The sequence below is a fragment of the Prinia subflava genome, chromosome 5 (genome assembly GCF_021018805.1).
Source record: "Prinia subflava isolate CZ2003 ecotype Zambia chromosome 5, Cam_Psub_1.2, whole genome shotgun sequence".
Classification (NCBI taxonomy): Eukaryota; Metazoa; Chordata; class Aves; order Passeriformes; family Cisticolidae; genus Prinia; species Prinia subflava.
The window spans coordinates 12,686,555-12,700,956 of NC_086251.1; the positions used below are offsets into that span (position 1 = coordinate 12,686,555).

The window sequence follows — 14,402 nt, forward strand, 5'->3', positions numbered from 1 at the left end:
CAGACCTGTGTTGAATCAGGCTAGAAGATTGTGTTGATTTTAACAAGATTTTGATTCTTCAGGACTCTTTTTTTTGCCTGTACCAAAGCACAGAATAGATCATGAGTATTCAAGGTACCTGTGAGGTTCTGACTCTCAAGTAGGGCTTTGTTACAGTTCATGTGCTTAATAAGCTTTTGTCAGAGTAATTTTCAAAGTGCCATTGCAGACTTAAATAAAACCATGATAAGCTTCCAGTGTTATTGTATAATCCAATTATGATGTGAATAGGGAAGGTTTTTTCTCAAAAAGTGCACATAATTTTTCTGAACAGTGCCCTCTTCTTAGAGCCATTCAGCAAACCAGAGTACTGGTTCCATTAAACAGTTTCAGGAAAGTCACTTAATTCAAGTCTTCTCAGTGAAGGTATAGATAAACATACCCTTACTGAAAAAGGGGAATCAAAAATGTATAGGCAGTTAAATAAAATACAACATACAAAATAAGTTTTAATGCGTTTTCATCCAATATACAGGCATTTGTGAGTATCAGCTACTGAGCTATAGTTCATTGCAAAACACCAAAGCATTGAGATAGTTGTGCAAATTCTTTTCTTAGTTCCTTGGCGAGCAACAAAAAGAACTGAAGAATATCTACATAATTAATTTCAAACACTTACAGAGCAGAACCCTGGAAGGTACTTTTTGTACATGAAGAACAACGGGAACCTGACTTCATTAAGTAGCACATACAAGAGAAGCCTGCACCTACAGTTAGATTAACTCTACTGCAAGATTTATATGTATAAAACTACTTTATTTTAGCAATCAAAATGAGGCCTTTTGAGAAATCTGAGTAATCAGCCCATAATTCTAATAAAGGTGGCTGCTGTGATGTCCTTAATTGCCAAGCAAAGATATCTGATTGGTGAGCACAGGCTTTTGTAAAAGCAGGAAAAAAATCTCAAAAATGATGTTTTAGGAGAGCAGTGGGGCAAATAGTTACACTGCCACAGGATCAAAGCCCAAATCTTCCCTCTGACACCTGCAATACATTAGGAGAAACCTTCTCTGCCCAGAACACCAGGCAACTCCCTGTCTTGTCCTACTATAATGAACAAACACAAAATACTCTGATATTGGTCTAGACTCATCATCCCTTCAGAGCCAAAACTCTTCTTTCCCCATCCTTGTTTTATCCTTATGTGAAATTACAAATTAATTAATAATAAAATTTGTAAAAAGCTGTGATACAAGAACTGGAATTATTTTCCATAGTAAGGACTGGATTGATCTTCTGTTTTTTTAATGGGCATCACCCAGGTAGGGGTAAGGTCTAATGCCCAGTACTTTCAGAGAGCTCACTGGTGTCTCTGCTTGTTTAAAGCCCCTCCTTTGTTCACCACAAGGGAGCAAAACCTCAGAAAGTTTGAACTGATGGCATTGGTTCCCCACGACCGATAAAACTCTGTGGTGTCATTTGACTCCACAATTATATTTTTCAATTGTGCAGCCATCAGATTTTATTACAGAGCCCTTTCCACTCCAGCTCCTTCAGTGCTAGGACCTCATGAGGACAGCCAGCTGGGAACTCCAGCACTATTGTAAGGCAACTTGAATAGCAAGAGATTTGCCCAGTAATTATTACAAAACCATTCTCATTGATTTCTTAACAGCAGAATTTATAACAAGAGCCTATGACATTACTGTTTTATGTGCCATATATTAGCCTACAAAAGGAACAGAGTGATGCCTAACTTCTGAAAAATAAACTATTTTAGGCCACCAACACAATTCCAGCTCACAAAATCACTTCCAACCTTTGAAAAAAAAATAAAGGAAAAATAAGGCAGCACTACAAAGAGAATTTAACAGCCTGCCTCCAGGCTTGTGGACAGCTCTGCTCATTGATTTGCAACCAATGGTTTGGAAACTGAATGTTTACTGAGAAAAATTCTGATTATAATTTAGGCAAGCTTTTTTATCTGCTACCTTTTAATGTGTTAATTTACTCTACTGAAAAGCCAAAGGGCCAAATTCACCCCTCTGATAAGGCTTCTATTGTAGGAGCATCACTGAATGTGCACCAAAGGCATTATTCATCTGTGGAGAGATCACTGAGCAATATTGTCAAACACTTTTGAGTTGCACATCCTTGAAGAGCAGATTAAGGAATTGTAAAGAGAATGAGAAGGAACAGAACATCAGAGATGAAGAAAATTAGATAAAGGGCCAGGAAGAAACTGTTTGATGTAAACAGAGTGACAAGTTAGATTAAGAACTCTCATTAAAGCATGCAGCATTTGCCCGTAAGCAATTCAGGCAAAGAATTTGTTTACAACTCTGCCAAAATCAACAGCAGCTGCAAAAAATCATCAATATTGAGATTTTAAATAACATTAAATCTACTGTATCCAAACATTCACTAAGACTGTGTGAAGGAAATACACAGCTCGGGGCCATTCTATTCTTTGTCAGAGAGTAAACAAGGTTGTGCCCTGCTACACACTGAATGCAGGCCCAGCAGTAGTTACTAACAGGAGTGTACCACTAACTACTCCTTGGTTACTTCAGTGTGCACCTAGTACTAGTACCAAGATTTTATTACTGATGGGGAAGAAAATGTAACTTCACGAGGAAAATGTAATTTCAGGTATAACTCTATGCTAAGACAGAAGCTGGTTTGAATTTTCCAAGTTAGGAGGACAAAATTTAGAGATGTGCTGGAAAGCTTGCAGTATCACCTTACATGTGATCTTCACCAGGAAATATCCAGCAAAAATTATCCATTAGAAATTATACAGATTCGAAATTAATCTTTGAAACTGCTTCCAGAGCAGATGGTGAAGGCCAAGTGAATCAAACCCAGCACCTTGCTCAACAGTAGTGAGGAATTAGGGTTTTGGCCAAGGGTATTAGGGACAAACTCTAGTTTAACTGAACCAGATTTAATGAGAGTTCCTCATTCTTAGTCCCAGGTTAACATCCCCCTCTAGTGACCTCGATTTACTGTGGGGAGTTTTTCCCTCAGCAGCTCGTTGGCTGATGGCCCTCTACAATTCTCTTAAGACGATGGGAATTTGAGTCAACACTTTCCTCCTGGCATGGTTACAGGTTAAAAAAAATACCTGGCTGGGAAGAACACACAGCGAGAGTGAAGTTACACAATGTGCTGGCAGCAAAATCGCCTCAAGAAGCTGAACTTGCAGCCTTTCCCCAGCCCCTCACTGTCACCCTTGTGCAGGAGTTCAGTGCACATGAGTTTCCTTTCATGCCAATTCCCGGCGAGGGGGGTCATGGCATGAGTCAGACCATTGTTATAATCTGGGTTAAAAATAACCCTTCCTAAATCAACTCCACCACTGAAGCCAGCAGATTGTGTATTTGCACCACGAGACACGAAGTTCCTTTGACACAGTCCTGTGCACACACAGAGGCAGAAAACTGTGTCAGGTGCCACTTTCTCAGGCTCTGAGTGAGCGTGTGACTGGCAAGGCACAGAATTCAAGCCATGCAGATTCAGCCATTCCCATGCTGCAGAGTTCTCAAAATCCACATCACACCTAGATACCAGCACTGGGAATTCCTGACTGGTTTTGCAGTAGTCCAAACAAAAAATTCTGGTGGTCACTGGAGCTAGGTTTTAAGGGCTGACATGAGGTAAGCAAAGGCCTAAGGGCCTCTGTTAATTCCAAAGTGAGATGACAGATGGGGTTGTGAAACTGTGGGAAACCACCAGCTACAGAGAGAAACAAAGCACACATGTGCAAATTCAAAGTATCACCCTGCAGCTCATGACTCAGCACTTGGATCATTCATGGAGAGAACTGATGCTGGTTCCATTCAAACAAAAGGTGTCTTTCCATTTTATACCATTGCATGGGAAGGTTCCTTGCAAAAGGATGAGGAGGAGAAAAACCAGCTTCCTGTTTATTAGAGATAATATTTGACATGCTGAGTCTATCAACAAAACACTGTTTAAAGCCAGCAGAATTTCTTCCCATAGATTGTTAAAAAGATTAGAAAAAATGCTGGCAATTATTTATTTTCATCTCTTATCTGAAATTCCTTTGTCTGTATACTGGGAAGGAGATCTGAAGGCAAAGGTGAAGAGAGTATATTTATTTTGTTAGTTGAAATTATGCAGTCCTAATGGCACGACCTTACGGAGAGCTTTATGGCCTGTCCCCTAGAACCAAAAAGGCCTGTCAACTATGAGACAATCAGATTTGATCTCATTTTTAAATTGCATAATCTCTGGTTGTGCAGTGCAAGAGTTTACAAGGAATAAAAAGGAGGGCCTAAATACACACAGTACAAAACACAGCTACTACTTCACTCACATTTCCATACCCTTCTGGTGAACATATAAATTATATAACTCTGTGTGCCATTCTGGACAACACTGCACAGAACAATGGCAGCAGGATCATCGTCTTTAAAGATGTTTTACAATGTGCTTTCGAGTTGCAGCTCCTAGCTTTTGAAATGTTCAGGAGAGAAGATAACAATGGCTTGTTCTTTGCTTGTGTTTTGTTTTGAAATGGTATTTGTTTATATATTCCAGATAGATCAGAAAAAAGGAAATGCAAAATCTGCACTATTTTAAGCTATTCTGTGTCCTGCCAGTGTCTCATTTGTATGCAGCATACACTAGATTTGCCTAGAAGGATTTAGCTCAGTAGCTGGCACGTTTACATCAGAGAACAACATACACAGTTTCAATCGATTTCAAGCATTCTTACAATGGGAAATAAATATGAAAAGTGGCTGTTGCTCAAAGTTCAAAAAATGCGATCAACAAATTGTAAAAGCTCAAAAGGCCAGACAAATTTAATAAAATATTTCCATTTACCTTCCACAGCTTTACACAGCCTGTTCAAAATAATAAGATTCTTTGCAGACTGCTTTTATCCAATTGTTTATATCACTCCATACAAAATATGTGTTTGAATTATCACAGCAATACAAGGATATAAATTCCCAGCCTACAAAACGCCAAATTCCACATAAGTTATACTTTCTTGGCATCTAGATGTTTTCCTTCTCCCTTTCCATGCTGCAAATTCATTGCCCTTTGAAACAAATTAAAAAGCATGTAGATGTTAAAACATAATGACAGCTTAGAATTCAAGTGACTTGTGCAACATTATTTTGTGCTTTCCACTTCTCCATTTCCTCCTACTGCTATTAAAATTCATCATGCCCTACTACATGTACAATAGCAATGAATCAAGTTCAGTCCAGTGGAGGTTTCCAACCTTCAGACTTGGCTTTATACTACATGAGATCCTTGCACAATCAAAAAAAAGTGCATCTCTTTTCCACATCTTTCTCTTATGCTGGATGATGTGAAGCTCTGATTAGTTGATGCAGGAATGCAACCTTGAGGTACGATTGCAGCCTCGGAATGATTCTTAAATGTAAAAAGAAACTTTTGGAGTGCTCATGCCCTTTCTGGATTTTAAAAAAAGACACCACTGTCATGGTGCTACTGGAGCCACGGTACAGTACATCATGGCACACATCTATAACATAATCAGGGACATGAGAGACAACTCCTATTTACAAAAAGCTTGATGTCACTTCCAGAAAAATATGACAGAAAAAAAAAAGGAAATATAATTTCCTGAATGTCCTGAATTTTTAGAAGATTCCTTTTACTTTCTCTTCGGCAACAGTGGTCCTTCTCAACTGCATTTTTCCCTGACCTTTTTAGTATGGACCTTAAGCGACACCAGCAGGAATTGGGAATCCTATGGCAAACTGCTTCCTTCGAGAGGATGCTCACCCACGCCCCTTTACTCACAAGCCAGCTTGCTGTCAAAACTGGAAAGGGCAATGGAAAAGGCTTGTAGTGCACACATCGGGTAGTTGTAGTCCATGGTGAACACATCCTCAGCCACGCGGCCAAACTGCATCACGATGTAGTCAGCTGCAAGAGAGGTCAGAAAAGGCACAAAGCTGCTGTTACTGTTGTTTGCAGCCCTCACTGACTGAGTATGCAACACTACCCTCTGTCCCAGAGCAACCAAATACCAACCAAACACGCTCACTCATCAAACTTCACAGCACTTATTCATGCAAGTGGGTGTGCTGATAGCAGAGCGAGAAGCAAGGACAGTTTGAGTGATAAAGGGTTGCGAGACTTGTTAGTGTCAAAAAAATGACGCATGTAAAAAATACTTTTTGCAAGACTAGAGAGAAGATGGCTTCTGTATAGAATGTTGAAGCCTCTTACACAGATCTCAATTACACCTGCTCAGGTGACAACTGTGATGGCAGAATCCCTCCCAGACTGTGCATGCAGTGCTGTTCCTACACCTTACAGACAGAGAGCTCTACTTACGATCGTTATCATGGATAATCTGGAAGTTCTTCACTGAGGCCTGTGTGACTCGACCATGGAAATTCAGAACATAGGACTGGGTGTCATCATTCCAGACTGGTGTTTTGTTGTGCAGCTCAATGACACTCTCTGTATTTTTGTTCTGCCACCTTGCAAGAAGCGTCTCATGTTCCTGTGCACACCACAGGTACACACTTCAGTTTAACATGCTCAAGTGACAAAAAATACATTAACAGGGAAGAAAAAATTCATCAGTCCTGGCCCAAAGACTAAACTCTTACCCTCAACTCTCAAAACAGCTTCAATGAGAACTTCAAACATTTTCAAACTGAGAGCTCTGAAGATCTAAATGCAAACATGCATTTGAGTCCTTTCTACAGTTTGATAGATGTTAGTTGGTTAGTTGTACTTTTTGTTATCAAAATACTTTATTTGTAGTGCTTTTGTGAGTCACAGTAGTAGTCACACATCCCATTGTTCTGCAATTGTTTGAATACCATTTTATTAACTTCTAGACCTTCAGAAATGCAAATAAAACCCCCAACTCTACCTGAAAAAGAATTCAAGTAAATTTTAGTGCTGGCTGCTGGTATGACTTACATTTCGTGGCCTGATGGAAACTCTTTCATGATCCATATTCATTCCTGGTATGATCACGCTCATTTTACGAGGTCCTTTAAACCCCAGGACATTTGTTTCCTAAAAACGTTTAGAAAAAATTTCATCATGTTCTTTATTTTTAATTTTTTTTTTTCAGCAGAGAGACATGGTGGCAGCCCACAGAATTTATTTGTTAGTCAACTCAAAAAACATCTTGAAACTCCCACCTTCACTGGCACTGCCAAACATTCTAGCTTTGTCTTAGAAGCTCCAACAACAGGAAAAATGGAAATAGAGAAGTTTCCAAAAACACTCCTAACACTGGCTGCCAGCAACCTTAATATAATTTTTTTAAAAAAAATTCCTTTGTTAAAAAAGGATATGAATTATCCAGATTGCTTGGCTCCTCCTAGATCCCAAGATAAAGCAGTTGCAATTTAAAAATCATAAGATGCAGTCACACATTTTGATGCAAGACAAAATTAAATATATGGAACCAGCTCCATTTATTCCAGAGCCAGCACAAACTGCAAGTCAGAGCATCTGACAGCAGTGCTGTGGTTTTCAAAGTTTGCTTAGAGATGACCACGGTAAAAAACCAAACACGCTAGCATGAAGGCAAATTTTTTTAGCTATGAAGACAGGAAAAGTAAAAAAATCACTTGAGCAGCAAAAATAAATCAATGGAAAATACAAGTTCTTCCATTAAACATGATCTGATGCTTTTCTGACCAGCTTTTCACAAGAGCACTCCAGCATTGCACTGTCCTCTCAAAACACAACCATCCAAATCTAAATCAGCCTAAAGCCTCATTTTCATCTGACACCTTTTTTTTCTCCCACAGAAGCAACCAGGGACAAATATTTCCAAAAATTATCATCTGCTTTTGAACCAGAAAAAGCAAAGAGCAATATTTTCCAGTAAAACTCGATTTTAGCATTAACCCAGTAAATGAAACAGTGTGACCTTCAAGTCCATCTCCTCAATGTTTTGTGATAGTTCTTTTTCAGTCACATGTACTTTTTCCCCCATCTGCCAAACTAAAATGAAGGGTTTTGGAGATCTCAGGAAGGAATCTCAGGAAGAACACTGCCATTGTTCCCAGCAACACACCACAAGATGCCAAGAACCAGACACCCCTCAGCTCCAGCTGGTGTGGCTTTACCACTGGGACATTTAAAAGTGATGTATTCAGATGTCTCTGCTTTTATATTTTTAATTAAAATGTCCTGATTTTATGGAACACTAAACTTATTAAAACATCTCTACTTTTGCAAGCAAAAATCCATGCATCTCAACCCACTGGAGACATCTGAAAATACCCACCTAAAATACCCACAGCTTTGCCATCATTAGACCTTTGAAATAACTTTGCCTGTTCCAGCAAACCATCTGGAGATTTTCCACAACTCATTAAAGATTTGCATACATGCAAGAGAAATTCTACTGGATTATTTTACTGCATGCTCCTGAAGCAATCCAGGCATATTCATATATCTTCCTAACTCTACACATTAATGCCTCTTTTCTGAATCATTTATGTCCCCTCCTTTGGCAGAGTAAAACATGTTATCAGTTCAGTTGGTTCTGCATCATGGCAAGATGAAAACTGATAAGACTGCCAGCAGATTTTATAAGTAGGAGAGACTCAGAACAGCAGAGAACAAGTTCTAAGAAAAGATTCATGCTTATGCTTATTTTCCACTAAGTACTGACAATTTTGGGCTTCTCTGCTATGCCTTACAAGCTTTTCTTCTCCTCAAGCTGCAGTTATGCTATATATAATTAATTTAGATGCTGACTGGTTGAAGACACTGTTGAAGGTAAAATTAAATAATAGTGCTGAATCACTTCCTTCCCAACAAGCAGAGAAAAAAAACAGGACTATATTCTTTGAGTTTACTCAGAAACACTGAAATTGGTACTTCTGGCACATGACAAGAGAATGGTTACTAGTTGCACATTACCATCATCAGCAATCATCACACGCTGTGCTGGCAAATGCTACCCTTTTGCTAAGCTCACAGTACCGAACTGAAATTACATAAACATGGAATATGTGAGGAAAATGATTAAAATCACCTCCTGCCTCACTCCCTGCTTCTCTTTTATTTCCCTCCTCCACTACTTTGTGTGCAGAAATTTAAGACTACAAAGGGTATTATTAGGGGAACTTAAACCAAATTCTGATTTCACACCATTTTAACACTGCTGACAGTCTTGGTTTACACAGTAACACAAAAAGTTCACTGGCAGAGCCCTGCTGACTCAACCAGGACACCAGTGATTTTCATCAGCTCAGGACACAGCCCAGTATTGCTGCACTCTCTGCCTTAGCCCATCCTGTCAGCCTCACAACAAACTAGGCTGCAAGAACACAGAACTTCTCCCTGGGGCTGCCTTTAGAATCTAACACACACTTTCAAATAATTATGTAAGCACGTTGCTTTAGTGGCAATAGCTGCCATGTTAAACACAGCAAGGTGAATACCCCAGCAGCTCCCAGGAGATTCACAATTTTATTACCCCATTTTCTTGCAGCCACTTCCCTTCCTGGGCTTGTTTCACACAGCTGTGCCTCGTCCTTAATGTTTTCTGTAGAAAGTACCATTCTAAGGAAGGCCCAAATCACAGGACCCACAACACTGGAGGAGCACAATGCAAGTGACTGAGGCCTGAGCAGGAAGAGAGTCTTGTTACTGTACTCAGACCTGAGCCACACCTCAGAGCATCAGCTGAGCTCACTGCCTGGAATCTGACACAAACTGCACTGTGAGGCACTGTGGAATCCAGCACAGAAAATCCTGGTACCAGTGGCACAGTTGCAGCTCACTGCTCCTGGATAAATTTTGCCAACGATTCTGCAATCAGCCATTAGGTGCTGCTGCAGGTTTATTAGTCTGCTCGGCTGCCAACACAAGGGGAGGAAAAGCGGTCAACAGCACCCGAGAAAACTGACCTTGCCTAGCTCTGTTCCTGTTGCTTGAAACACATCTGAAGGTGAGCTCCACAAAGAGAGCCCTCTCCACATTTATCTCCACATTTAGCCCCAGATGCATCACCAGTTTCTGCCTGTATAAATAAGACCTGCTGAGATGATTAAGCAGGTCATGCTCAGTAAGTTGGGTACAGCTTGATCTCCACATGGGTACTTGCTCAGATGAGCTGAGGGATAGTGAGAGGCATAGTGGTGCTTTCAAAGTATTGTTTTTATAGCTTTGCTGCAGGGGAAATCTCAGGGCAGGAATTAAATGACTGCCTTAGGACAAGGGTGTTTTGGTTCTTCTGTTCTTGGCACTCTCTGCTCTGGTTCTGCTGCAGCCAGGAACAATAATCTCACTTCAGCAAACTTGGCTAGTTTGAAATGAAACACAATTCCAATTTCCTTTTGTCCTCTAGCCATAGCACACCTGCAAGCCCGCTGCCTTTCTCCATTAGTATCAAAATATCAATGGAACAAGTAATTTTCTTATACAAATGTACCAGTTTCAAACTGCTGATTACAGACATACATAAGCAGCTTATCTCAGCCTGCATTCTCCAAACAGTGGCCATGGTTTGGTTCTTTCCAACATCCATACTTCTAATTACCTCTGCTGACCACAACAGCTTTTTATTTGGTATTGTTCATCATTCAAGTATCATTTGTTGGTGACTTAAGCAATGCCTAAATTTCTCAATATATAACTTTTTTTAAATTGGCTTTGGTTTTCTTTTTGCATTTCCAGTTTGCATCAGATTAGTTTACTGGCTCCAGGAAATGCCATCCTATATAAACCAGTAAAACTACCTTTATTAAACATGTATATTCTGCTAGGCTTCTACTGAGACTTCAGTCAAAGTGACCTCAGATCCTGGAGTCTTTTTTAAATCCTGCAAGCTGAATTTTTGGAAATTCTCAGAGTTTCAAATCCAACAGGAAGGGCGGGATATGTTTCTGCTCATCTGTCTGTCTCCAACCATAAACCATGTGCCTGAGTAACAGTATATGTGAACCACACACACTTCGTCCACATTAAAACTGCATCCTAAGCAGCAGGAAGGGAATGTGCTGGCAGCTAATACTGCCCTCCTTCAGCTCTCCCAGCACTTTGCATGGAAAGGATGGCTCTCAGCTTCCTTGTTCATGGAAATCTTCCAGATGCATTTGCTCCCCACAGCTCAGAGCTGACCCTTCTGGGAATGCATTCTGTGCATACACAGGGTGTGTGGTGGACCTCAACCCAACATATTTCCAGGCATCTTTGATTAGAGCTGGGCAGGAACTCTTCAGAAAAGTCATTCTTGGATATTTTTATGGGAAGTTGTTGATTTGTGAAACCAGACAACTTTCTATAGCGATGTACATCCCAATTTTCACTGGAAGGGTGTCTTGGTCACAAATATTTCTGGACAGAAAGAACATTTTCACCAAAAAGGTTATTCATCCAGCAATCATGAAACAACAGCAACTGTGTTTCAAGTCTTGATTGTCTTCATTGTTCCTGATAAATGCTACTTACTCTCCTGTAAGAGCCCAGTTTCTCTCATTCAATCAAATTTTGGATTTTACTTGTGGTTTTTTCCTGGTAAAAAGTTGTTTTAGAGTTTTTATCACAATCTCAGCTGTTGCAGACCTACCTGTCTGCTACCAATGGTTTGGATCAGAGAGGCCTCCTCCAAAATGCCATAACAAACAATCATACTTTAGAGCAGTAATGCCATGTGTACAACTCTTCCCACTCCAGGAGGTTCCCTCAGGTGGTGCCTGCAGGCTGTGATCCTTTCCAGAGCATTATGTAAGAGCTCCAGCACCTTCTTCTCACCAAAGGTGAGAACTGGGCAATGCTGTTCAGTGCAAATGTTTTTCACCTCTGCTTTGCACTGAGCCTCCCGGTTTCTCTAGTGCTGATCAGCTGCCTGGTTCTATCAAAGTCTGAATGCTGATTTACATAATCATAAGTGAGAAGGAAATTCAGTGTGCCGTTTCAGAAAGTGAGCTGCCCTTCCTGCACGCTGTGCCTGTGAGCAGTACTTACGTAACAAATAGCAGCTAGCTCCTGACGCAGGGTACTCGCCTCCAGGCTGGATGTTGTTTTCATTGGATTTACTCCATTGTCATAAACTGTAAACTTAGTTCCCATAAGATTTGATCTACCAAAAAAAAAATGGAAAATCCAATCACGATTTGTCAGCAATGGTGCCCAAGACATCTATCCTTTACAGCACTGTGGCCCCAGAGGAAAGGCAAATATTGAGTATAGGGAGTTGTTATTTCTAATCCCAGCTACATGGCAATTCCTGGATTAAAGGCCAAAATGACAAAAATGTAAAGGTACAGTACAGAAGTGTATACTAAAGGTCCCTTATCATCATGCTGGAGATTTCTGATAACATCTTGCAAACTAGGAAATTCAAGAAAGCTGTAAGGAAACACTTGGGTGGGGTTATTTTGTATGTCTGCTTGGTTCTTAAAATACACTCACTCGCTACTAAACCGTCTGCTTTCTTCACCTGATTACTAAACTCTGTTAGAATATAGGGAGTGACTTTTATAAAGCCATAAGTGAGATCAGATCTTTCCAACTGCAGTGGAAAGGAGTGCAAGATACAACGCAGGAACAGATGACCTGAAAATCCACCCTGGGGCTCCACGGAGGGATCAACAGCGGACTGGTTGTACAATGTGGGGACAGACAGAAAAGGAACACGTGGTTCTGAAATAATTCCACTACCTGTAAATAACTAATTTGGATCTTAAGGAACAGGCAAAACCAAAGGGATTTTCAGACTGTGTAACAGTGCATTCCAAAGTATTTATATCAGTAGAGGCTAGACAAAATATACTCATGCACTTCTGAAAACCCCATTTAGATAAGCTGTGCTGGTACACCCTTGAGAATGTGGACTTTGAGATTCTCACTCTCACTTAAGAGTCCTGCTGACTTTTAGTAAAATGTGATCCTGTAAGTACTTGAGACATTTTTGAAAACATGGCTTGGAAGCTGGTGATCTTCAAGACCATGACCATGTGATGTAATCAAGTCTCTAACTAAGAAAATTTAGTGGATTACAGGCTTCTTAATATCAAATAAATTGTACATTATATAAGAAAATTCCTAGACTTATAACTGTTTACCTCAGTTTTCCAATAAAACTCTCTCCACCCCGAGACAGGTCAGTTGGGTCTATAGAGATGAGGTAATTAGAGGTTTTACTCTTCTTTCGTTTCCTTCCAGCCAACAGGAACACCTAAGCAAAGAGAGAAGACATATTCTAGAATGCTAAAGGGGTTAGCACACACCACTTCCTGCTTTGCTATGAGGAAACCATAAGCAATTTTTCTGTCTTCAAGCATCACAAGCAAAGTAACAGAAGATCTCCTGGGATTTAGCAAAACCAGGAAAAATATCTGGTACGAGAAAATGACTTCTCAACCACTCAATCCATTATTTATGGTTTAAATAATTAAATCTGATCTATTTTGTTAAATGTTTCATTCTAATTTGCTCTGGCTCTTTCAGCTGAATCGAAAGTACATACATTTCAGTCCACAAAATGCAGAGAGCCCCAACTGCTGACAGTCACATTAAGGTGCCATGCATGGATTATTTAAGGCCAAAGGTTGGACATATGAAGAAAAGGCGGTGGAAGAAAATGACGCTATTGTTTGGCTTTGGGAAGACTGTAGGATAGATCCAGCAGAAGCAAAAATGTATTCAAAATATAAAATTACATTTTCTTTGTAAGGCTCCTTCAGATATTAAATAATTTTTTTTAACATTCAGATGCAACTGGTATGCCATTCAAGTTATGTTATGACCTTTTTACCATGCTCCCTTTCCAAGTGGAGGTAATAAGTAGGGTACATCCCTCGGTCCATTCCCTTCTTGTCTCTTGTGATCCTGCACTTGACAGTGACCCCCTGTGGGGCAGGTCTGACAGCAAACTCCTCCAGGTCATCCACATCTATGAGAGGCTCATTTGTGGAAGGACTGGGGGCTGAGGCCGCTTCCTAAAACAACAAACAAAATTCAGGATGTTTTAACTTCCATTTACAACGAGGTTATAAGCACAAAAGAATGGCATTTGATAGAAGCTGCACTTTAAAAGAGTCAGCCCAAGGGCCGTATTGTCTTGCTGGTGCTCTGTGTACAGACACGCCTGGCAGAGCAGAACGGGGGCTGCACACACAGAATGCTGCACAGGGCTTACAGAGCAGACTCTGGCTCACACCTTCCCACCTCACCACACTCCTTCTGTCACAAAGGCCGTGCTCAAGGACAGGGGTGGCCTTTGCTGAAAGGAAGAAATGGGATAGGGAGCAAGAGTTTAAGCTCCAGAGAGATCTTACAAACATGAGGAGTCAGTGCAGTATATAGAAGAGCAGGGCACCATCAATCGGTTTAGAAAGGGGTTGTGATTTTGAATATTTAAATCAGCCAAAGTCTTATTTTATGTTCGTATGGTAGCAGAGAGAAGAGGGTGGGAAAAT

The 14,402-nt window shown here is 40.3% G+C and overlaps 1 protein-coding gene across 6 annotated transcripts in view; it reads right to left on the minus strand.

The window, feature by feature from the left end:
* Nucleotides 1–463: 463 nt before the first annotated feature.
* TUB (TUB bipartite transcription factor) overlaps nucleotides 464–14,402 on the minus strand; it is a 138,741-nt gene continuing 124,802 nt past the window's right edge. For all 6 annotated transcript variants that reach the window (XM_063398053.1, XM_063398055.1, XM_063398056.1 and 3 more), the window contains 6 exons: nucleotides 13,731–13,922; nucleotides 13,047–13,159; nucleotides 11,947–12,061; nucleotides 6,928–7,026; nucleotides 6,328–6,499; nucleotides 464–5,913 (listed from right to left, as the gene is read on the minus strand). In XM_063398053.1, coding sequence (XP_063254123.1) covers nucleotides 5,780–5,913; nucleotides 6,328–6,499; nucleotides 6,928–7,026; nucleotides 11,947–12,061; nucleotides 13,047–13,159; nucleotides 13,731–13,922 — 825 coding nt within the window. In that variant the 3' untranslated portion in view covers nucleotides 464–5,779. The remainder of the gene's footprint in view (nucleotides 5,914–6,327; nucleotides 6,500–6,927; nucleotides 7,027–11,946; nucleotides 12,062–13,046; nucleotides 13,160–13,730; nucleotides 13,923–14,402) is intronic.